General features: G+C 45.4%; 1 protein-coding gene across 8 annotated transcripts in view; it reads left to right on the top strand.

Annotated features, from left to right (window-relative positions):
* NRF1 (nuclear respiratory factor 1) overlaps window positions 1-24,295 on the top strand; it is a 105,702-nt gene that overhangs the window by 56,321 nt on the left and 25,086 nt on the right. For 7 of the 8 annotated variants that reach the window (XR_012156870.1, XM_073328931.1, XM_073328927.1 and 4 more), the window contains 4 exons: window positions 850-1,047; window positions 2,580-2,681; window positions 8,156-8,313; window positions 13,640-13,764. Coding sequence is in view for 7 of the 8 variants with exons in the window: in XM_073328931.1 (XP_073185032.1) it covers window positions 850-1,047; window positions 2,580-2,681; window positions 8,156-8,313; window positions 13,640-13,764 (583 nt within the window). In the remaining variant the exon portion in view is untranslated. The remainder of the gene's footprint in view (window positions 1-849; window positions 1,048-2,579; window positions 2,682-8,155; window positions 8,314-13,639; window positions 13,765-24,295) is intronic. The other variant, XM_073328932.1, reaches the window with a different exon arrangement.

Genomic DNA, 24,295 nt, shown 5'->3' with positions numbered 1-24,295 from the left:
TCTGGCCACAGTAGCAGCTCATGAATACAAGCTTAAGAAGTGGCTTGCTGGCCAAAGCTGTGTCTCTGTTCTCCCAAACACACAGTTCAGCTGCTAGACAGCACACATCCCAGGCCCACAGAGAGCAACCAGAGGTTGTCACCCCACCTCACCAAGCAGAGCAGTGAGAGATCAGGGATGGTGGGGTAGTCAGGGGTGAGTGGGGAGAAAGAGGAAATGTGAAAAGGATGAGAGAGTGCAGACAGAAAAAAGGACACATGTCAACTATGTCAGGATGTTGCAGGGAGCTAAAGAGGAGTGGGAGATACCTGTCTACCCAACCATCACAAAGGGACATTACAAATGTTGTGAATCTCAGGATCAAATCCTTGCACAGATTGCAGCTGTCCCTTGCTGGGGGCGGCCTGGTTGAGCCAGGGTTTATGGTATCAGAGTCCACCCTTTGCTTGATCATCTTTTTTTAAAGGTTTTGTTTTTTTCACTCCTAGTTAAACTCCCTGACCGTTTGAAACAGACCCATTTCACTAGAGAGATTTCCTCCATCCCATGGTCATACAGACTTGTTCTGTAAAGTGGCACGTGGATGCAGGCTGTACACATGCTGGCTTGCTTCTGTAGGGTGGCTCATGAACCGTGGGGCTTGGAGGTATGGAGGGGACTGGGTGTTTTCTGGGAGGATTTTGTTTTTATTTTGAAAAAAAATACTGATTAAAAAAATAGCCCTGAAAAAAGCCAACTAAAGATTTACATGGTTCAGATCCCAGGAGAATGAATGCAGGGGGAATTGCTGAATGGAAATGCTGCTTTGCACTGTTCTTTTAATGTTACTGTTTTCTTTTTCCCTGTTAGGTGTCCTGGACCCAGGCATTGCGGACAATTGTGAAGAACTGCTACAAACAGCATGGGCGTGAAGACCTACTCTATGCCTTTGAGGATCAACAGACACAGCAGCAGACCGCAGCTACGCATAGTATAGCGCATCTGGTCCCATCACAGACGGTGGTACAGACCTTCAGTAACCCTGATGGCACTGTCTCCCTTATCCAGGTGAGCAGAGCCCACTTGTCCCTTCACACACACTGTATTGAGTGGCCATGTCTGGCAGAAGTTTTTAACTATACACCTTTGGTTGTTGGCTTAACCTGTATGTTTCAGGAATCTCAAGTCTGTCTCTCTTAGGTACTTATGTGGCCTCCATTACCATCGTATGTGAGTTAACCTCACAATGGAAAGAGCAATACATTCATCCTTATAATACCCTGGTTATGTCCATTTTACAGAGAGGGAACTGAGGCATAGACTGCTTCTTTCATGCTGACTCCAGATATTGTATTACACATATCTCCTCTCCAACAAACAACTTTTCCGGAGTATCATTGCACATACGGCTATCTGACCCCTGCAACAAAAACAAGACCGGATTTTCTGCACAATACTTTAGGAGTTTAGGCAGTGTTCATAGCACTTGAAGTAGTGGTATCCACCACCCATGCTTAAACCAACTCCACCCACTTGAGGTGTTGAAACAAGATGCCATTTACAGTAAATTGTGCATGTCTTTATTATATAAGAGTCTTAAAGCAAAACACACACAACTGACCTCAGCTGACTCATCCCTCTTGTTTCCATGTGTGCTTTTATCAACAGTTGCAATAGTTAAGTGTTGACGTTTATAGTCTTATTAGCTGTCAAGGTTAACACCCATTAAAATGAATGGGGCTGCAAACACCTCTCAGTGCTGTTGTTTCAAGCTGTCTGCAGGTACACATCACTGCATTGGTTGACGCTTGTTTCATGTTTTGATGGCTGTGCTCACAGCTGTGAGGACTAGGGATTGGAGTATTTTTAAATGAAAGCTTAGGCTTGGTCTGCACCTAAAACTTAGGTTGGCATAGCTGCGGCTGTCAAGGGTGTGAAAAATCCACATCCCTGAGTGCTGTAGCTATGCCATCCTAACTTCTGGTGTAGATGCAGTTTAGGTCAACAGAAGAATGCTTCCGTTGATCTAGCTACCATCACCTGGGGAGATGGTGTTCCTACAGTGACAGGAAAACCCCCTTCTGTCACTGCAGGCTGCATCTGCTCTACAGGGTTATGCACCCCCCCCCACACGCACACAGAAAGATTTGCTCTCTGAGCTGCGGCGAGTTGGCCCAACTCCAGCTTGCTGCTGCAGACTCTCTCTTTGGCTTTCACTGCTCACCTATGGCCTCCTTTTCAAGATGCTGAGCACCCACGCTCCCATTCATCTCTTTGGGGGTTTGAGTGCTCAGTGCTTCTTAGAAGCAGGCTATAAACCTCTTTGCCTCTGTTTTCCCATCTGTTAAATGGGGATAGACCTTACAGGGCTGCTAAGGATGAATTCATGTTTGTAAAACGCTTTGAAGAGCAATAGCCCTATGTATGGTAAGTGCTGGGCATTGATAGTGATCAGTGCGGGACACAGTTTTCCCTTTAGGTGATCTGGGGTCTAATGTACTTGGGTGTCCCTTTAGCTGAGGGGTAACCGTGGGCTCCTGAGGGGAGCAATGGTGGCAGGAGCTGCAGTCTGACTGCTGTTTTGTGGCGGTATTTTGCAGGTTGGTACAGGGGCTACAGTCGCCACTCTGGCCGATGCCTCCGAGTTGCCTACCACAGTTACCGTTGCACAAGTCAATTACTCCGCGGTAACCGATGGAGAGGTAAGGATGTGTGGGTCGTGTTTGTTTCTCAAGGATGCAGCACACCCTGTGGTCGCGTGTAGCTAATGGACATTGCTGACACACTTGCATTTTTCGCACTTAAGTGTTTACTGGGAATGCAAAAGCCTAGTGCCGCACGCTGTCATGTTAAAAGCTGAAATCAATATCAATGCAACGTTGTCGTGGATATTTTGCATGGGTCAAAGTCAAAAAGTGCAGTGTTGTGGTAATTGGGACTTGGGGGGGGGGGTGTGCACGCACAATTACTAGGAGACCGTAAGGGCTGAATTTCCTAAGTTTTGTACATGTAAATCTCAGTCATAGTGTCCATTGGAATAATAGCAGATGTATGTATTCTGTATGCAGCTCTCCAGACACACTCATTCATGTGCTTGTCTGGATAACCCTTGAGCCGAGAGCACCAGTCATGTGGTTACGGCAGGGGGATTAAGGTTTAGGACTTTGAGACAGAGCCAGGAACAGAATGCAGTGTGGCCTTGGGCAAGCCACTTAACTTCTCTTTGCCTCAATTTCCCTATGGGTACAATGGGAACATTTCTCTGCAGCACCTCCAAGGGTTATTGAGACTGACTTAATGTGTAATTGGCTTGCACTTTCCTCTGATAAAGGGCAATGTATAAATGCACAGTTGTATAAATGTTAAGGAAAGTACTGTACAGTACAGTACATTCATTTTTACTCATTTATATATTTGTCAACCCGATTTTTCAAAGTTGGCAAAGCTGCATTTCCCACTGAGGGCTTGATCATGCCAAACCCAGGGTTTTAAAGAGGAAGCACTTAAATTTACAGTGCAAAAAAACCCCCAAACAACCTACATAATTTTCTTAAATCAAGAAACAAAATGCATTTTGTATAAAGACCATCCCTGTAACTCAGAAAGGTACTGGAATTGCCTTCCTTGGTTCCCTCTGCCCCCAACTCCCTCCCCTCCCCCCTTAAGTCAAAGAGACTGCTGTTTCATTGCAAGTTGTTGTCCTCCCTTTTGGACACGTGCCTAGGTTTCCGGATGAAGTACCATCCTTATGTTGGAGTGGAGTGGTCCACCTATTCTGCTCCGTAAGGATAAGGTTTTCATGTCAATAGGTGGCAGCACAAAACAGCTTTGTTCTGTATTAAAGAGCATTTGTAGCTGAAAAAACGAATAGAAGCAAGCTGTTTGTTTGGGGTTCTGGCCTTGAAAAGTACTTCATATTCACTAGAGGGTTTTTAGGACTTGTTATCTTTATCTTTAGGCCTTGGGGAAGATTTTCAAATGCACAAATGGCCATTAGATGCCAAACTTCATTGACTTTCTGTAAGAGTTAGAAGCTTGTCTTTGAAAATCTTACCCTTGTCAACACAAAGTTGTAACCGATTTATTAAACAGATAAAACTTTTCTCATGTAGACAAACTGTAGTTTGGTGGTTGACCTCTTGTAATCCAAGTGTCTGTGTTCTTACCTGGGGTTCCCCTCCCAGTCCATGCTAGCACTTCACACTCCATTCCTGTCCTGGCTGATGTGGCAGAAACCTTTCTCCCTTTCCGGAAATTACTATCAGTGTCTGGAGATATTAGCATTTTTCTTTGTCAAGGCTGGTAGGCAGGACAACGTGATCTACCTTGACCCTGCTCCTTCTCTCTGGAATTCCTGTTCTGTCTCAAAAAGAAGATCTCTGTCGTCCACAATCTCTTCATCTCTCGCTCGCTTGGTCTCTGGGCACTTAAAGAAACCTGGATTACACACACCCCTCCACTCCCAACGCTGCCTCTGTAGCCACTTTCTCATGCACGCTTCTCACTTCTTGCACACACCTTGTCCCTTGGTGTGCCTAGAGGAAATGGTGAGAGTATTATGCTTCTCTCTCCCTCCTTGCCACCACGCTCCCTGAGACCAACAATCCCTCTGGCTCGTCTCTTCTTTTTTTCTTCTCTACCATCCTCCTGACTCCCTCTCATCCTCCTTCCTCTCCCATTTTGACTCCTGGCTGTCGCTCTCTCTCATTGCAATTTCTTCTGCCTCATTTTCGGTGACCTCTGCTTCTGCATTGATGCCCCATCTGATCCGTAGCCACTTCCCTTGTCGTTCTCTCTCCCCTTTGTGTAACCTTCACCGAGGATCAGTATTCCAGTTCACCAAAATGGCCACTCCCTTGACCTCTTCACCACACACTGCTTCTGCTCTGAGCTTTTCATCATCAAGTTCCCCCTTTCTTGGACCATCACTTCATCTCCTTCAACACTGCACACTTGTCTCCTGCCTCTCCCACGCAGCCCAGCCATGACCTACAGTCCACTGATGTCAATGACACTTCTACCACTTTCAGCTTCTCCCTCTCTCTTCCCCCTATCTTTTGTTGACTCAGCTGAATCCCCCCGCTCCACTCTCTCTCACTCCTCCACTCCTTTGCACCTGTCACTCACAGTAAAGTCTGTTCCAACAACTTCCAACCCATGTTAATGCCCACCATCTGCCTCATCCATTTCTGTGCCGCTGCCCATGAATACCCTGTAAAAAGTCTCGCTGCCATGCAGGCTTCCTTCACTACAGATTTATTCTCTCCTCCTTCGGTTCTCCACTCTTCCTGGTCAAGCTTCATTACTTTTTCCTGCTTTGCTAACTCAGAGGTCAGCAATTGCAGCTGATCATTTGCTGCCTTCTGTTCCCTCTCCTGTGCCCTCCACCGTAAGATGCTGCTGACTTTTTCGAAGAGAAGTTTGATGAGACCCAACGCTACCTTCCTCTCATCCCCAGTACATGCTCCTCCTCTCCATTACCAACACACAGGTTTCTTGCCTGCTTTCATCTAATCTCTCCTCCTGCCTCATCCTTACCCTCCTCTTCTAATTCTCATCTGGCTTCCTCCCCTCACAATACAAGCCTATTCTGGTCTCTTCACGCCTAAAAAAGAAAAAATCCTTGACGCCATCTGCCTCTCTAACTTATACCTTATCTTCCTTTCACCTTCAAACTCAAATACAGTCTACAACCGTTGCCTTCGAGTTCCTCCATGTCCACCCTTGATCCTCTCCCATGAAACTATTCTCTCACACAGATATCTAATGGCGTCTTTCTGGCCAAATATCTGCTCCATCCTCATCCTCCTCAACTACGGCTGCTTTTTGGCTCACTCATTCATCTCCTTGAAATCTACCTTCAGCTTTTGTGACTCCATCCTCTTCTGCTTCTCCTTCCACATCCTCTAGTTGTTTCTTCAGTGGGGATGGTGATTCTTCCCTCTCCCCTTTTCTATTAGGGTCTCATAGGGCTCCATCTTTAGCCTGTTCTTATTCTCTCTCTCTCTCTCTCTCTCTCTCTCTGCACCCCTCATCTGCTCTCCTGGCTTATCCTGTCATCTTTACACCTTCTCACAACTCTTCTCACCCTCCGCTGCTGACCAAACTCCCTACATCTAGTCCCTCGCCTCAACCTGGTTTATGACCTCTCTTTCCATATGTCTGAGCATCAACTTGAGCTTGATGTGACCAGAGCTGAACACTTTTGTTTTCCCTCCCTTTCTTCGATGGTAATGCCCTCTTCCTCCCGGCCACCAGCCCTGCCGCCCACGGTGGACTCCTCTCTGACTCCTCCCTCTCCCTTGCCCCACACCTCTTGGGGTGACGCACAAACCTTGCTGCGGCTTCTCCCACACCATTTCTAAGACCCAGCCCTTTTTTGCCTCTGTATAAGGACGTTAAACTTTCAGCTGTCCCGTCATCTCCCTTCCTGGTACTGTAACCACTTCTCCTCTGGCTTCCCCGATAACTGGAAGGATGAGTGATGCAGGGCCACACAAAACACAGCTGTTAAAATTAGCTTGCGCTTGCTTCCTTGTTGCCTGAACACCTCACTTCTCCCCTGCCACCTTGAATCCTTCCACAGACCTTCCTTTCTCCACGACATCAAATTCAAGCTTCTTCGCATCACCTTCAGGGTCTTCTCTCTGTGCCTGTTTTGGAATCTGATCGAGCAGCTCTCGCTACTCCACCAGAAGGGCTAGCCATCATCATCCGTTTGTTCCCTTGCCACACCTCCACCACCCCCGCATCATCTTTGTACCTTCTTCCACTCCACCCTCTGTGCATAGAACCGTTTCCTGGGACTAATCCATGTGGCCACCCCATCGTCCTACAGATCTCTCATTGAACTCTTGCTCAGACGTGATCCCTCAAGGGAAATGACAACTGACAATGGCTAGAGAGCTTGCTGACATATATATTGTATATAGATAACGACCTGAGACTCTGCTTTAGCCCCTCACCTCTGGCACAATGGGTAAGAGGATACTACAGACTGGAAGAAAAAACCTTGCCTCGGTGGGATGGATTGGGTCCGATCTAGTAGATATCTTCTCTTTCCATATACCGTAACAATGGTCTGTGGTGCCCTTCCTGATGATCCGTTGAATGAAACATTTGAGCACTAGCCAATAAAGGGACTTACGCAGTTGGGACCAGGGATGAGTCTGTGAGAGGAATTTTCTCTTATAAAACGGTCCACAGCTCTTTGAAGGTTGAAGAACCTTCATCCTCTGATTCGATGATCTTTTGTTCCTGATGCTCACATCCTGTTTGTGACCGCACAGTCATTGATACACATGAGGTCCCAATTGGAGGAGTATAGAGTGGGGTGGAGAATGATCAGCTAGGAGAAGGTGAACTCGGTGGCAAGCACAAGAACCTGTATGCATGTACATGTCCTTAGTTGAGAGAGAGAGAGAGATTGAAATAATTAAAAGACATGAACAGAACTGTTTCCAAATGTGACTATTATTTATTATTTGTATTCTTCATAAGATCCCTAGTCCTGGACCAGACCCCATTGTCCTCAGCACTGTGTAAACACAGAACAAAAAGACAGTCCCAAAGAGCTTACACTCTAAGTATAATACAGGAGAAAACAGATGGATATGGGCAGACAAATGAGGAAGTACAAGAAAATAATGAGATCACATTTTTTGTTCTGTGTTTATATAGCACCTGGAACGATGGTGTCCCGGTCCATGACTAGGGATCCTAGACTCTTCGGGCATACAAATAATTTAAAAATAGTAGGCACATCATCTGTAGGCATCACAGCAAAGGAGGGATTTGGAGGGTAATGAGGTAGTTTCTATGTCTTTAGAGGGGCAGTACGGGAGAAATCACGAATGCATATGTTTGAAAGTTCACAGGTAGGCGATGGAGGCTGGCATCATGGGTCGATTGGGAGTCAACACCTTGATAGTGAATGAGAAGTGATTGGATGGTTTCCAAAATGTTCCCTGTAGCTCGGTTTCTAAATTGCTCCCAAAGGACCTCTTTTTCCAACAGAGGTGCTTTCAGGATGCTTTGTACAGAAGAATCAAAGCATGTAGGATTTTTCAAAGACATCTTGAAAGTGTTTGACTTCCTCCTTTTAAGAAGTAGCCACCCAGCTGTGGGAAAGGTTCAGGGAAGCTGAACTTTTCTCTTTCTCTCTTCACCCAACTAGGTGGAGCAGAACTGGGCAACGCTACAGGGGGGCGAGATGACTATCCAGACGACGCAGGCTTCGGAGGCCACGCAGGCGGTGGCATCGCTGGCAGAAGCAGCAGTGGCAGCATCTCAAGAGATGCAACAAGGAGCAACCGTTACCATGGCACTGAACAGGTACATGTGAGAGGAGGAGCTATGGGGACTAAATGGGGTAAGGTCACTGAAAGAGGGAGTCCTTTCTGCCAGGTTTGCTATCTGTCACAATGAGGGCAGCACAGAGGCCAGTGATACATTTGGAAGAACGTTGTCTGGGATCTTTCATAGAGATTTTTCCGTAGAGAATTCCCAAACCATCCATGACAAAGCATTCATAGATCATTTCCTAGTGTCCCATTGTACTATGAGGACGCTCACGGAAATGGCAATGTGCTGTTAGGGAAGGTACGTTTAGTACCCATCCCTCTCTATACATCCTGTTTGTCCATTGAGGGTCCACTTACAGGAGATAAGAGCTATAATGTGCTTGTAGCACCTGTTAAATAAGCAGCTCCATCTCTCTGTCAACATTATTGAGGGCCCCTCTGTTAAAGGGATGATGTTGATTTAACCAGGTGGGTGGTCGTATGGTCTCCTCCGACCTGAAATCAGAATCTCTCTTCCAGGCTAGTTGTTGAAGGTATTTCTCCTGTGTTTGGTTCTGGAGCAGGAAAGCTGAAATAAGCTGCCTGAGTAATGATTTCTCCTCCTGCGTGGAGAGCTCTTGGCTCAGAGTGAGCCCTATGGTTGGTTATTTGCAGAACAACGTTTTGACGGAGGGTATGGAGTGCTGTTCTGAGGTTGAGATAGGAACCTTGCAGAGGTCATTTTGAAAGACGTTTTGAAAGCCTCTGTTGAGAAAGGGATCTGAGTGAGAAGAGGGAGACTGTCCCAAGCACAAGGAGAGGGAAAAGAATCCAAAGACCAGGGGTATTATTGCTCATTGCCTGAACCCAACCTGGGTTTTCCTACCTGGTTTATCTTATATTTGTGCTTTGCTTTTGCACTCAGTCTCCTCATTCTTGGAGTCTGTTTACTGAACAGGGGTTGATCCTGCCAGGAGAAGAGCAAAGCATGGAATGTTAATGGAGGGCTCCAGGAGCCTCTTCTACAGACCACTTGTTAAAACAGCCACCTTCGTACCAGCTGCATTCCACAAACTGATTCCACGTTTCTGTTGCAGCAGGATCCAGGACTAGCCCAGAACTATTTCCCGGGTGTGTCAAGCAGATCACTCTCTCCTCTCCTCTCCTCTCCTCCCCACCCCGATCCCATCTCTCCCTCTTTGGTACCAAACAGTGCCACACTTTAATCAATGGGTGAGGTTGCTGCTGGGTCACTTGAAATGCATTCTTCTCATAGGCTGAATGCAATGCCTCTGCATTACTCCCAGCAAGAGGCCAGGACTGGGATCCAGATTCAGGTATCTTTCAGAACATGGTCATGTATGCCACTATGTTATATTGATTAATTTTATCTACTGATAAAGACTGGCTGTCTGTAAAATCACTTAACTCTTTTCAGGGGTTGATATGAAAAATGACTGACAACCCCCCCTCCCGCCCTGCACAAAGTATTCATAATACTGTAGAAAGGCCTACTCTCACACAGTCCACCCTTCCCCGCCTGTAGGATGGCCACTTACAGTAGTAATCGCAAGAACTTTCTCTGGTGTACTTTTAAATGACTCAAAGGCTAGGGTTTTGACCATTTTTGTAGATTATTCCACTGCCTAACACATCTCTGTATCAGGAGCGGTTTTCAATATGTAGATCAATAAAAATCTGAAAAAAAAACCTCATTGATATAATCCATCAAAACAATTAAAACTAAACATTGAATTCTGCCAAGCCTAGTCATGTATAATTTGTCTCCTCACGCCCACATCCCACTGTAGACACACTTTTAGGCAGATAGAAATTAAATAACAGAATTAACTTTTGAAAATCAGAATCCTTAGTAGAAATAACTGTTCTTCCTTTAACTCTAGTAGCAATCCCCAGGGGTCCCTGCAATACCTCTCGCTTTAGCCAGCTTTGTATTTCAGGAGGGAGTGGGGGAACCTGCAACAAGAGCCTCAAAATGTGAGGTGAGGTGTTTAGTAAACATTTTGGCTGCTTTAGATAGATGTAGGATGTGGGAACAATGTGCACTTTGGGGAAAATACAAAGCCCAGGCCCTTCTGCTGTGACAGTGCGTGTTGCTTTCTGATGACAGCAGAGTAATGGTGCCTCAGGAGGTCTTGTTAACAAGCTGCAGTGCAGCTGAGCTGACTCAAATGTTTATCACCTACAGGGGAGAATATGGCTACCTGCAGAAACTCATAGAAGTGTTGAGATGTTGACTTTGGCAGCAGTTGTGAAGTATATTAGAGGGTGGGAATATACTGATTTACTTTCCTCAGGGGCTAGAGGTGTGATTCATGTAGGCCCTGAAGTCTTACCCACCCCTTTACTTTGCACAGCCCCACAATACTATTCATTAATTGGCCAGAAGTCTTGTTCTGGATTGACTCAAGGAGCATAACCATCCTTCACCACCACCACTTCCTTCAGCTGTCCTGCCAGTCACTGTAGGGCTGTCACTAGGCCTCGAGGACACCCCGGTCCTTAAGAGCTCGCAACTATTACCAGCTTTTGGAAGGTGTCTACCTAATTTTAGCACAAAGCTGCCATCACTCCATTGGGTGCTGGAATGGTGTCTCTAGGGGTACCTGGTTGAGTGGTGTCATTGTAAAGAGCAGATGTGTGCAGCTGTGACAAAAGAGGCAATCTCTGTAATCGGTTTAGGGATGGGAAGCAGAGGAGCAACTTCCAGCAAGAGAGAATGAGGGGGAGTGCAAGTAAATGGGTGCAAGCTCAATGTACAGCCATTTGAGTTAATAAATAAACATTTGGGGAGATCAACATAAACGGAAAGAGCATTTGTATAGCAAAGCACTATTATTATATTCAGTGATGCAGCCTTCACAGTTCATTGGGATGCTAAATTGCCCTTGAAAGTTGATTTAAATAAGTGCTTCTCATGGCTGGGAGGCTGGGCGGCTCCAGCAAGTGAAGTCTGTTTATTGGAGCTGGTCTTCCCACACTATAAATGTCTTTATACCAGTGCAGATTCTCAGGAGTTGTGGCATACTTCCTAGGCAAAAGGAAGCGAGAAGGCAAGAAAACAAAATGGTATGGTCAAATGGCAACGGGAGGTTTTGTGCGCCAAACAGACATAGTTTAGAAGTGAAAATCCAGCCCAAACCAAGTCAGCTGGAAGGAGAATAAAATCTATGATGGAAATTAAAAAGGTCAAGAGAGAAGGACATAAAAACAAAAAAACTCATAGGCAGCATGCAAGAAAAGGGGTAGGTTGATTTGGACTACCATGGAGCAATTAAGGAAGATCCCAGGGAAGCTAAATGATTTCTTTACATTGATCTTCACTGCAGAAGACATATCTGCTTTTTCAGATAATTAAGGTGAGGCACTGTCAGATATTCAGCTATCTAAAGAAGAGTTTCTGGACCAAACATATGAATAGCAACAGGTCACTCTGCTGCTAATCTCTCCTTAAAGTGAACTATTAAACCACAGGGCTGGAGGGTAGCAAACGTTTGGCCTTGGATAAAAGGAGCTGAAGATATCCTGGGAATAACTGACCAGGGAGCCTTACTTCATGGTAAGGTGAATTGGTTGATACAATTATTAAAGGTAGAATTACGAAACACGAAGGAAATTGTGTTTTAATGGGGAAAAACTAGTATGGTTTCTGTACAGGAAGATCCTGCCTCTCCAGTTTGTTAGAATTTTTTGTGTGTCCACAAAGTAGTGCGTAAGGGAAAACCACTTGCTATAACTTACCTGGGCTTTTCAAAAGTCCCTTGCAAAAGGCTATTAAGGAAACTGCATGTGCTTTAAGAGGGATTTTAGAATAGGGGAAATTAGAGATGGGAAGGGCCAATTGGGTCATGTTATAGAATCTAGAAATGTAGGGCTGGAGGGGGCCTTGAGAGGTCATCTAATCTAGCCCCCTGTGCTGAGGCAGGACCAAGTAGACCTAGACCATCCATGACAGGTATTTCGCTAACCTGTTCTTAAAAACCTCAAATAACAGATTCCACAACCTTCCTTGGCAGCCTATTTCAGAGCTTAACTACCCTTACTTATAGTTAAGAAATTTTTCCTAATATCTAACCTAAAGCTCCCTTGATGCACATTAACCTGATAGATTTCTATCTTCAGTGGACATCGAGAACAAATGAGCACAGTCCTCTTTATAACAGCCCTTAACATATTTGAAGACTGTTATCAGTGTGCCCATCCACCCCTGCCAGTCTTCTTTTCTCAAGACTAAACATGCCCAGTTTTAGTTAACTTGTTAACCTTAATAGGTCAGGTTTTCTAAACTTCTTTTCTTTTTTGTTGCTCTCCTCTGGACTTTGTCCAGTTTGTCCACATTTTTCTCAAATTGTGGCACCCAGAACTGGACACAGTAGCCCAGCTGAAATCTCACCCATGTTGAGTAGAGCAGGACAGTTACCTCCCATGTCTTACATATAACAATTTTGGAACTGCATCACATCATTGGCTCATATTCAATTTGTGATCTACTATAAACCCAAGATCCTTTTCAACTATACAACTGCCTAGCCACTTATTCCCCATTTTGTAGTTGTGCATTTGATTTTTATTCCTAAGTATAGTACTTTGCACTTGTCTTTATTGAATTTCATCTTGTTGATTTCATACCAATTCTCCAATTTGTCCAAGGTCATTTTGAATTCTAATCCTGTCCTCCAAATTACTAGCAACCACTCCCAGCTTTGTGCCATCCACAGATTTTATAAGCATACACTCCACCCCTGGAATACCCACTGAAAAAAAGTAATGGATGCTCAGCACCCACTGTCAGCCAAGCTCTCCCGCTCCCGCCCCAGTGCCTCCTGCCTGCTGGCAGCCATGCCAGTCAACTCCTCCCCCTCCCTCCCAGCGCCTCCTGCAGGCCGCAGAACAGCTGTTCAGGGCATGCAGGAGGAGCTGGGAGGGTTGGGGAGGAGCAGGGATGGGGCATGCTCAGGGGAGGGGATGGGAAGAGGTGTTGTGGGGGCAGAGCAGGGACTGGACTGGGGGCGGAGGAGGGGTGAGGGCTTGGAGGAAGGGGTGGAGTTGGGGCGGGCCTGAGCGGAGCGGGGGTTGAGCCCCCCCCCCCCCCCCCCCCCGGGTAAAGAGGAAGTTGGCGCCTGTGACCCACCTTATAGTCCTTTCATCTAGACAATTTCATCTAGTCCATTCCTCACCCCTTTTCCACTCTAAGATTGTTCACTACACGATCATTTCAGTTCCTTTGGCCTGGTGAGAGCTCTCGCCACCCTGGCATGTGTGATCTCCTTCTGTGGCACTTGGTTAAAGCCAAACACATCAGAGCTGAGTTGCTCTCTTTTTCTAATCATTCTTTTTCTTGTCCCTTCCGCCTGCAGTGAAGCAGCTGCCCATGCTGTCGCCACGCTTGCAGAAGCCACCCTTCAAGGGGGAGGACAAATCGTCCTGTCTGGTGAAACTGCAGCAGCCGTGGGAGCGCTTACTGGAGTCCAGGATGCTAATGGTAAGAGCGGACAGATATTTAATTGGATTTCATTTTGTTTTCCACTTAAACCCTCAAGTCCTGACTGATGGGATGAGTCAGAACAAACCCAACCTGTACGAGAAACAAAGGGAGGAAGTCCCAATATGAGCTGTAACAAGCCAGGAGTTTTGCTTAGCAAGAAGGTAATGTTGATCCCCCAAGGGAAAGTTACCTGGGATGTTGAGCTTTTTTGCTGTAAGGAAGGCTTCACCACGATGGAGCGTCATGAATCAGGTTACACCTCTTATCTTTTCAAAAGGTCTTTGTTGGCCTTGGAATTTGAGGTGGCCGTGGAATTTGGCTGAGAGTTGACTGCAAGGTGCTACCCTCCAGGGTTTCCTTGCCGTCTGTGGGACTTTTTCACATGCTCCTCTTTGGCTGCTGGAGAATTGTCACTATGATGCTGTGTATGTGCTTTGGTGGCACCTTTCACGCTAGTGAATGCATCCCTACTCTTCCTGTTTTCTTCATAGCGCAGTTCAGGCTGTTGCTTGCTTTCTTGATAGGCCTTTCTGTGGTACACCTCACAGTATCTGAGTGCCTGTTCTGAGTGGTGTCTACTATAATTAGCCAACCACAATTGTTGCTGTGGTAGTGGTTATTAATATTATCAGAGTGCCTAGAGACCCTAATCAGAGTCCCTCTGTCCTAGGCAAATATCAGCATTTGTAGCTAATACTAACTAGCCACATGTAACTGTCCCATGGTCTTGTTATGCCTTTGCTCAACTGCCAAGGTAAACAAAGCATTGCTGTCCAAATTCAGGGATGAAAGGCATTAGTTATTAAAAAGACTTGATAATGCAATTGAACTTATGTTTACCTGTCTGCACCTAAGAACTGTGTGGCATGTGTTCAGTTATAAGGAAATGCAGCTTTAAAGGATTGGACTATTTTAAATATTATAAATGCCAAAGGAAAAAGTAGTGGATTACCAGGTTGCAAAGTGATGGCCATTGTCTTTTGGTCTGTTCCATACCTAATGCAGCTCCTTTAATAGTTGCCTCATATTTGACCTACCTTGAAATAATTGGTTAGGAATGTTCTTTATGTTCTAAAACATCACCATTCTATTGTCAAAGAACACAATGGAAAAAACAATAGCAACTTTCACTAATGGTGCATTTAGCTTTGTTGCTGTGGAGTCAACCAGCGTGAAGGGGGAGCACAAATTAACCTGCAAACCCTGTTTCTAAAACTGTTAACTTACTTGAGGATGCTATTGCCCCCCAAAACATAAAAGAAGCCACAGAATTGTGTTGGGTAGTGCTCCATCAGCAACCTGGTGCGAAGGTTGTAGGGAATCCGTGTTCGTCAATACAAGGGCCCAGAAAGAAATGACCTGTGTTCAAGCTTCCAGGAAGGTTTTATAATCAGTCAGATTTAGAAAAGCACATTGGTGTCCCTTTAAGAATAAAAAGTGGGTTAGCAAATCTGTCAGGCGTGTTCCCTTCGGTCTGTTCCCAAAGTGCTTTCATGGTCTGGATTCCTCTGGACAGTTCCTCCCACCCGCCTCAGGATCTGAGTCACTCTACCTCATTCATCCAGCATTAAAATCATTTTAATGCAAGGTAGTTTTTACAGCAGACTTTGAAATCAGATGGGATTTACAATGCATTTAGGAAAGAGACTGTTGTTTGCGGCATTTTCCTCTGCACAGAACCTCACCCCAATCCCTCCCCTTGTTTCCTCTCCTCTTTGATTGCTGTAATCTCTAGTGGCATTAAAGGGAAGGTATTTGTCTCTGCAGTAGTCCTTGGAAGCACCATGCAGTTAGTTTTATTATGTAATCAGCTAATACGTCTCCCTGTAGGGATGGAAGGCGACTTTGATATCAATTCCCGCTGTCTGCCCTCCATCTCCAGACAAGGGAGAGGAATTTTCAGCTTCCGTATTGTCATTCAAAATTTGTTTCACCCTTCTCCACCCTATGCATCTAGCTTTTTTAGTCTGAGTTCTCCCCTGGTTTCAGAGTAAGGATCTGCTGGGGTATAAACATTTACTCATCTGATGCAGCCAATCAGTATAAGCTGTTAGAATGCAATTCCATCAGTGGGAGATTAAATGTGAGTGATTGGATGTGATTGGCTGCAGCAAGGAGAAGGGGAAGATATCTTAGATCAGCGACTGAATTAACCCACAAATTCTCCTTGCCCAGTTGATTCTAACAAAGACTGAACTTACTAATATTTCCAGTAAATGTTCCTCTCTAAAAATCCTTTACCCTTCTTTAGCACCTATCATGCCAGGATGCCAAAGCACTTTACAAACATTGATTTCCATACCTCTCAGGGAGGTGGTGGTGTGAAGGTTGTTACCCCTGTTGTATTGATAGCTAAATGGAGACAATAGAGTTTAACTGACTTGCCCAAGATCACACAGAGTCATTGACAGAGCAGGGAATAAAACCCAAGTGTCCTAACTCCTATTCCTTTACTTCAGCCATTAGATGTAATTCTTCCCTCCTTGTTTGGTTGTGTTATGTCCATCCATTATATTGTTGTTTTTCCATCTACTGTCAGGAGGTGATACCTGTATTCCAGGAGAAACAGGCTGATTATAAAGGGGAAACTTCTCTGTGTACCTAGACACCCCAGGAACTAGAGCTGAATTCAGCATTGCCAGAGGTAGAATGTCCGGTACTGTGGCTGGACTGAAAAAGGGCTGTGGATAATCTTATGAGCAGTAACATTTATAGCTAAGGGAAATCAAATCTCCTGCTTCACTGCAGTGTAAAACTGTCTAAGTGCATGATGGGTTTCTCCTTCTTCTGAGTACCTGGTATTGTCAGTCAGGATACTGGAGCTGATGACCCACCAGTCTGAGCTGTTGTCTCAAATGCCGTGTTCTGAAATAATTGGAAAGAAAATACTGTGATATCTAGACAGGCAAATGGGACTGTAGTGACATCTGTGTGTAAAGTTGGCTGGAATTGGAAAGTGCTCTGATAGAAGAAAATGGACTGCTTTGCAAGCGTAGGGCAAGATTAAACACCTGCTAGCATGTGGAAGGGGAAGCAGTTTAATTCATGTGGAGGTGCAGTAGCTGGTAGCAGGAGCCTGACCAAGCGTGTGTTTAGATTAGGGCTGTCAAGCAGTTAATAAAATTAATCGCTATTTAAAAAATAGCGATTAATCGTGCGGTTAATTGCACTGTTAAACAATAAAAGAATAAATACCGTTTATTTAAATATTTTTGGATGTTTTCTATATTTTCAAATATATTGATTTCAATTACAACAGAATACAAAGTGTACAGTGATTACTTTATATTTTTGATTACAAGTATTTGCACTGTAAAAAACCAAAAGAAATAGTATTTTTCAATTCACCTAATACAAGTACTGTAGTGCAGTCTGTTTATCATGAAAGTTGAACTTACAAATATAGAATTATGTACAAAAAATAACACATTCAAAAATAAAACAGTGTAAAATTTTAGAGCCTGCAAGTCCACTCAGTCCTACTTCTTGTTCAGCCAATCACTCAGACAAACAAGTTTGTTTACATTTGCAGAAGATAATACTGCCTGCTTCTTGCTTACAATGTCACCTGAAAGTGAGAACAGGCGTTCTCATGGCACTGTTGTAGCTGACGTCGCAAAATATTTACGTGCCAGATATGCTAAAGATTCATATGTCCCTTCATGCTTCAACCACCATTCCAGAGGACATGCGTCCATGCTGATGACCGGTTCTACTCGATAACAATCCAAAGCAGAGCGGACCGGCGCATGTTCATTTTCATTATCTGAGTCAGATGCCACCAGCAGAAGGTTAATTTTCTTTTTTGGTGGTTCGGGTTCTGTAGTTTCCACATCAGAGTGTTGTTCTTTTAAGACTTCTGAAAGTATGTTCCACATCTCGTCCCTCTCAGATTTTGAACAGCACTTCTGATTCTTAAATCTTGGGTCGAGTGCTGTGTCTATCCTAAGAGATCTCACATTGGTACCTTCTTTGCGTTTTGTCAAATCTGCAGTAAACGTGTTTTTAAATTAAACAACATGTGCTGGGTCATCATCCGAGACTGTTATTATATGAAATATATGGCAGAATGTGGGTGAAATAGAGCAGAGGATATACAATTCTCCCCCAAGGAGCTCAGTCACAAATTTAATTAATGCATTGGTTTTTTTAGCAAGCGTCATCAGCACGGAAACATGTCCTCTGAAATGGTGACCGAAGCATGAAGAGGCATACGAACGTTTAGCATATCTGGCACGTAAATATCTTGCAATGCCAGCTACAAAAGTGCCATGCAAATGCCTGTTCTCATTTTCAGGTGACATTGTAAATAAGAAGAGGGCAGCATTATGTCCTGTAAATGTAAACAAACTTGTTTGTCTTAGCGATTGGCTGAACAAGAAGTAGGACTGAGTGGACTTGTAGGCTCTGATATTTTACATTGCTTTGTTTTTGAGTGCAGTTATGTACCCGCAAAAAAAAATCTACATTCGTAAATTGCACTTTCATGACAGAGATTGCACTATGGTACTTGTATGAGGGAATTGAAAAATACTGTTTCTTTTGTTTTTATCATTTTTACAGTACAAATATTTAAAATAAAAAATATATACTTTTATTTCAATTACAATACAGAATACAATATATATTAAAATGTGAAAAAACCAAAATAATTAATAAATTACAATTGGTATTCTATTGTTTAACAATGCGATTAAAACTGCGATTAACCATGATTAAATTTTTTTAGTTAATCGTGAGAGTTAACTGCGATTAATCAACAGCCCTAGTTTAGATGGATAGGGACAGGGAGACAGACTCTTGAAGACTGTCGGGAAGGAGAGACTGCAGCACTGCCCGGCAGTGCAGTTTCCATTGACTGGATCTCTTCACGTTGCAGCCTCCCTTTTTAAATGGATCTGGGGCTTGAGATCATCTCAATGGCGTTTCATTTTTAAATATTGGAGAATTTTGTGCCTACATATTATTTATAGAGGGCCATAACTGTACACAGCCTTGGCCAGGAGGTATAATATGCCAAAGGCAGACCAGAATCACTGCCCCACAGAGCTTAGTCTAATAGCATCAGTGGGTCCATTATATAACAATTTACAAACACAGAGTGGCCAGTGGTCGTTACAGCTGGAAGGCTTTGCAGAATAAATGGCTTTTTCAGCAGTCTGGAAGAAGAAGAAGGGTTGTATGAGTTGACTTGTACGGATTCCCAACTAAAGAGGGTGGATTAAAAGAACGCATGAGGTTGGGAGCAGGGGAAAGAGTTGGGGCTGTCAGGAAGGAAGCTTGCACTGATCTTAGAGAGAAACAGCTAAGGGAAAACTGGGGAACTAATTACACTGCCTTGAGCTGGGTGCAGCCAATGTGCATCTCCACCCCCCCAAAGATCTCTGCTGATGCACCTCAATCCTGACTGGTAGCATCCCCTGCTCTTCCATTCCACTTATAGCTTTGCTGGTGCCTCTCAGTTCTGACATGTAGACCCTTTGCTTTTCCAGTCTAGGCATCTGTTTGGCTAGAAGGACAGCTAATCATGCTAATTTTTCTGCTGGTTTTCTGTCCTGGGTGCAGATGGGCATGAAGATGAGCCTGCCAAAGAGATGTAAATTTCTCAGTAACAATTTTCAGCATGACCGAAGTGAGACAGGCTTACCGGCGAGGGTGAGGCAGGATTATCAGGCTGTGATGAAAGCAGGGAGAGAGCATTAGGCCTGTTTGACGTGAGCAAAGGGGGATTATCGAGCCCTGTGCTTTTGCAAACAAAGGAAATAGGCATCTGTATAGAAGCATGCCTCACAAATTAGCGTAGGGTAAACAGGCATTTAGATGGGTATTTCTCATTTCAAAGGGGCAGGCACTTGCAGCTTCTTATCACCACGTGATGGCAATTAGCGATGCGATTGAGATACAAAAATCAGATGAAATGCAGCAAATTTCCTCGGCTTGCTTGAGGGATCTGTACTTCCTGGGCAAGATCAAACTAAGGAACAGCCACCAGGTGGAAGCCTGTTTCTGCCACCGTGTAAAGGGCTATGCCGATGAGACCCAGGAGAGCATGTGAGTGCAGCAGGTGGATCTCCAGACATGTGGGGAGAGTTAGGGTCCTGTCACGCTCTGTACAAACAGTTACAATTCAAAGTGTATCAGAGAACGGAATGGTGGGAAAGGAGCCTGGGGCCCATTGTGTTTATCACCCAAAGACCTACAGAATGAAAATAAAGATCAAGGGACTAACACGTAGGACAAACTTGTAGAATGAGAAATTACCCGTGTTTGCCTTTGAATGCCTCAAGGGCAAGGAGGTGTAGAGCACTGATGATCTGGTTATTGTGGTGGCCCGTTGCACAATGAAAAATGAAGGGAAACTTGCACATTAATCTGGTGTAAACGCCAAACTACCTTTAAAAATATATTTCCCTTGTAAGTCTCGATTTCAGGGGAAATTGCCCAAATGGGGTGTTGAGTGAAGCAGGGGAATGGCTTAATTAGAGATACGTGGACAAGATGGGGAGAGAGTTCTTGTAGGGTCTGAGAAGTAGTAGTTTGAATTTGATGCATTGAGGCAGGGGGATTCAAACATGGTCTGAAGAAGGGGCACAGAAGATGATTGTAGCAGATGGCTTCTGAATGGACCAGAAGACGGGAGGGGCCAGCATTTTCTTTGTCAAATGACTGGCAAAGATTTGCATTGGCTACTTTCTGCATATGCTCGCTCACTCCATGCCTGCGCTCCTTCCCCGCTGGCATCCAAAACCAGGAGAAACCACAAGGTAAACAGGAAGTCGCTTCTTGCATGATGAAGGAATTGCAGTCTTCTGATCACATGTGGCAAATGGCTCAGTGCTGCCTGCTTCCTCTCCCTCCCAAAGTGACTCCCAGCACTTCAGTGAAAGATTAGCTCTGACTGGGCCTTTTGATGCTCTGGTCTGAGGATGGGAAGCATTGTTGCCTGAGAACTGCCACACTCATTGCACTCAGTGGCTGGGATCGCTATTCCACTGGCACCGCCCATTCTTGGGCCCTGCCAGCACAGAACAATGTTTGCTCCCCTTTGCAAGGCAAACGCTGCCACTTTAAAACCCAGGGTGTTAGACTGCATGTTCCTCCTGTCACTGCCCTAACTTGCTGTTGAGCATTAATCTTTGCCAGCGCTGACTGCACCCCCATCTTCGGCTGGCTTTTTGGCACTGGGCTGTGCCGGGCTCTGCACTCCTTTGCTTTGACAGGATAGGACTGGTGATGAGATGGCTGCTGCCATTAATATGTGTCTGCCCACCAACTGGGGCTAAAAATAGCCGTGCCGAGAACTCGCTTGTGTACTGCCCTGGATGCCTGCTTTCTCCTTTAATCCAGATACCTTGGTCCCCCAAGAACAAGCATGGGCATATTGCAGGCTCGCACGATCTAAGCAAGCTTTTCCTAAGGCCTTGATTTCAACAGGGAGGGAGGTTTTGTCTAGTGGTTAGAGCAGGGACTGGAGCTGGAAGCCTAGCTTCCATTCCTAGCTCTCCCGCTATGTGAACTTGGGCAAGTCGCTTACCTTCTGGGTGCCTCGTTTTTACTCCGGGTGTAATATCCCACCTGGGGGAATGTTGTCTTAATGGCCTATGCTGTGCTTTGAGATCCTTGGATGAAAGGCTCTTTATAAATGCAAAGTGCAACTGATATACCCGCTTCCATTTTCTTCTTTCCACTGTCATCAGCTTGGTGGGAGTGGGGAGTGTCACCTGCAGTTTGGATGCTTCTGTCACACAAATGACTCTGTCGCAGCAGCTCCCTTGAATTCTCAGGCTGCCCTTTTTATCTCTGCAACCTGGGTTTGAATTGAGTCATTTGCAAGGAGAGAGGGATTGGCCCTATAGGGACATCTGTAGTCATCTCTTGCTTGGATTTGTGTTTAATTATCTATTGGGTGCAATCTGGTACATTTTAAAGACACACACCCCTTGCTTCTCAGAGGCATCTCTGTGAGCTATCGATGGTTTACAAGTTTCCACAGAGGAGGGTGAACTGTCAGCAGTTGCGAGTCCCCACTAAGCCCCCTTTCAGCTTGAATGCTGCTTGGAGCATCTCTAATATCTTTGGGGTGACCCGTGCCCTGCCGATAGTGGGGGGGCAGAGTGAGGGCAGCCGGCTTCAGCAATGTTACTGAGCATGCTCAGTACAAGCCAAGCAGCAAATGAGGGGGGGTGCCTGCGCCCCCCGTGCGTCCCCTTGCAGACTTTCCCATCAGTGCAGTGAACTATATACCTTGTCTGAAAACATTGCTTCCCAGCTCCCTGATGACCTTGTAGCATCTCCCCTACCTCCCTTGCCCTCCCTGGTCCCTCCCCCCCCCCCACAAAAGAATTTTGACATCCACTCCTATTATCAGGCAGTTGAGACTTACAGTCCCTCCAGCTGTCACAGCTGATGCTGTCCTGGTTTAAGCACAGGGCCATTTACCTTCCACGTGTCATGAATTAGGGGAAATGGACAGGAGGGCTGGGTCTGTTTAAAAATTAAAGCTGATTACAAGGCATTAACATTACATTTAAAGAAATAGACAGCAACCCGCCTCGTTCATCATCACTGCAATATGTTCCCCTTTGCTCTGAGCTGGAGGAGAGCGCACTGATCTCAGCAAGACCTCGGCATCTACTTGGGCCTCTAATTTTATTTGCATCTTAAAAATCGCAGCTTGTGGGTTTCATTTCTGCCGCGAGATTTAACAGCAGTTCTGCGTCCCACTCCCTAAATGTAACCACCATTTCTGTGTGATCACGCCAGAAAGAGTTCTGGCTCCTCAGTGCAAGTCCTTTCTTCCTAATGACGATGCACCCTGTGTCACGAGCGCTCTGATTTTTCCAAGTTGCTTGAAAGAGTTACGTGTCCAAATCCTGTTGAATTACAGTGGGATTTGGGTGCCTAATTCACTTAGGCAACTTTGACAAGTCAGTCTCAGGCTTTTGCCTGAGGAGGAGTGATTATGGGGGAACAGCCTTATTTGGGGGTGGGGAATGACAGACTATTGATTTGGCATGTCTCACCACGCAGTGTCATGTGGTGACGCAGAGCTAGATGGACAAATGCTCACAAAGAAAAAAGTCCCTCAGCTGAACATCCCGGTCTCAGGACCGCGTGGGTCCATTTTCAAACAGTTGTGACCACAGGGAGCTGTGAGTGCTCAGCGATGTAGAAAAGGTAGCATTACTGCTTCCCCCCAAGGGTGGGGCTGGATGGTGTCATCCTGATGAGCTGCACTAATTAAATAACAAAGGGCAATTTGCTTTGCAGTGCTTGGGCTGCACTGCACTTTGTTGTAAACACAATTATAGTCCGCAAAGCAGCCAGTGGTGCATCCCCTCCCTTTCTCACAGCAATGGCATCCAGAGTCATTTTGCCTGGCTTACAAGTTCAAAGCAGGATTTGTCTAACTGTGGCAGCAGAACAAGATCAACCCCAAAGCTGCTCCTTAAATTCCAGCCAAGCTCTCTCTGCTCTACACACTTTTAGGAAAGGTGGGGCTCTGTTCCTGACTCTGATGCCAAATATGATTACAAACATATATTTTTTGCTTGTGGCAATGGCCAAAATGTGCTCAGGGCTCCTCAAACATGTAGGAAGACACAGTCCCTGCCCCCAAAGAGCTTCCATTCTAATAGCAGCCACCATGCAAAAAAGTGCCCCTTCACTCAATCTTCTCCACCACTCTCACTGTCCAAAGTTCCTTGCTCACCATCCTCTGTCATCAGTCATCAGGCAGCCTTGAACAAGTACTGCAGTAGCCCCCTCCTTTGTTCAGGGGCCTAGTCAAGCTGCCTCCATGAACAGACAGCTGGTGAGGTATCTAAGGGAGTGCCAGCCCACAAGAGGGAGACTTGGAGGGAGGGGGGACCTTTTGGTCCTTGTGCTCTCTGATCCCTGCTGATCCTCTGGTGTCTGGGTCCTGCATAGAGGGGAGTGAAGTAGCACCTGCTGCAGCTGGTCCTTTTGGTGCAGTTTCAGGCTCCATGGTGGCTGATATAATTCCTGGGAGAAGCAGATTTTCCCTCAGACCACATGTTGAGAGCCTTCTTCTGGGCCTTGTATGCCCTTAGCTGCATTATCATTTTTCTACCCGTACTCTCCCCTTGAAGGCAGGGTTGACTGAAGTGATGCCGAGGTATAACCGTGGCCCACAGGACACTGATGTGCAGCCTGTGGTTACCCTGAATCAGTTTCAATCAGGAGGGGCTCTACCATCTCTGTGCCTCTCTGTTTCTGATGAGGCTGGCTGCACTCTGAATTTTTTGACGCAACTAGGGCATGGCTCTCGGAATCCTGGCAGGTTGCCCACAGGGCTATTAGCTGGGCAAAGTTTGGGCACCCTCTGTTTTTAGGAAAAGAGTAAAGAGTCCATTAGAAAATGTTATGGGGGTTTTCTTTGGTGGGAGAAAAATAGTCAAACCTGAGGGCAGCTTTGAGCTACAGGCTCGCTCTTAATGGATGTCAGTGGCAGAGGGATGCAATTTGATCCAAATGGGAAGCTGGCTCAAATCCCAGCAAGCTGTTG

This window comes from Lepidochelys kempii, chromosome 1 (assembly GCF_965140265.1).
Source record: "Lepidochelys kempii isolate rLepKem1 chromosome 1, rLepKem1.hap2, whole genome shotgun sequence".
NCBI classification, from domain to species: domain Eukaryota; kingdom Metazoa; phylum Chordata; order Testudines; family Cheloniidae; genus Lepidochelys; species Lepidochelys kempii.
Note: the sequence above shows the minus strand (reverse complement) of the source record. Positions and strands in the feature narration are given on the sequence as shown.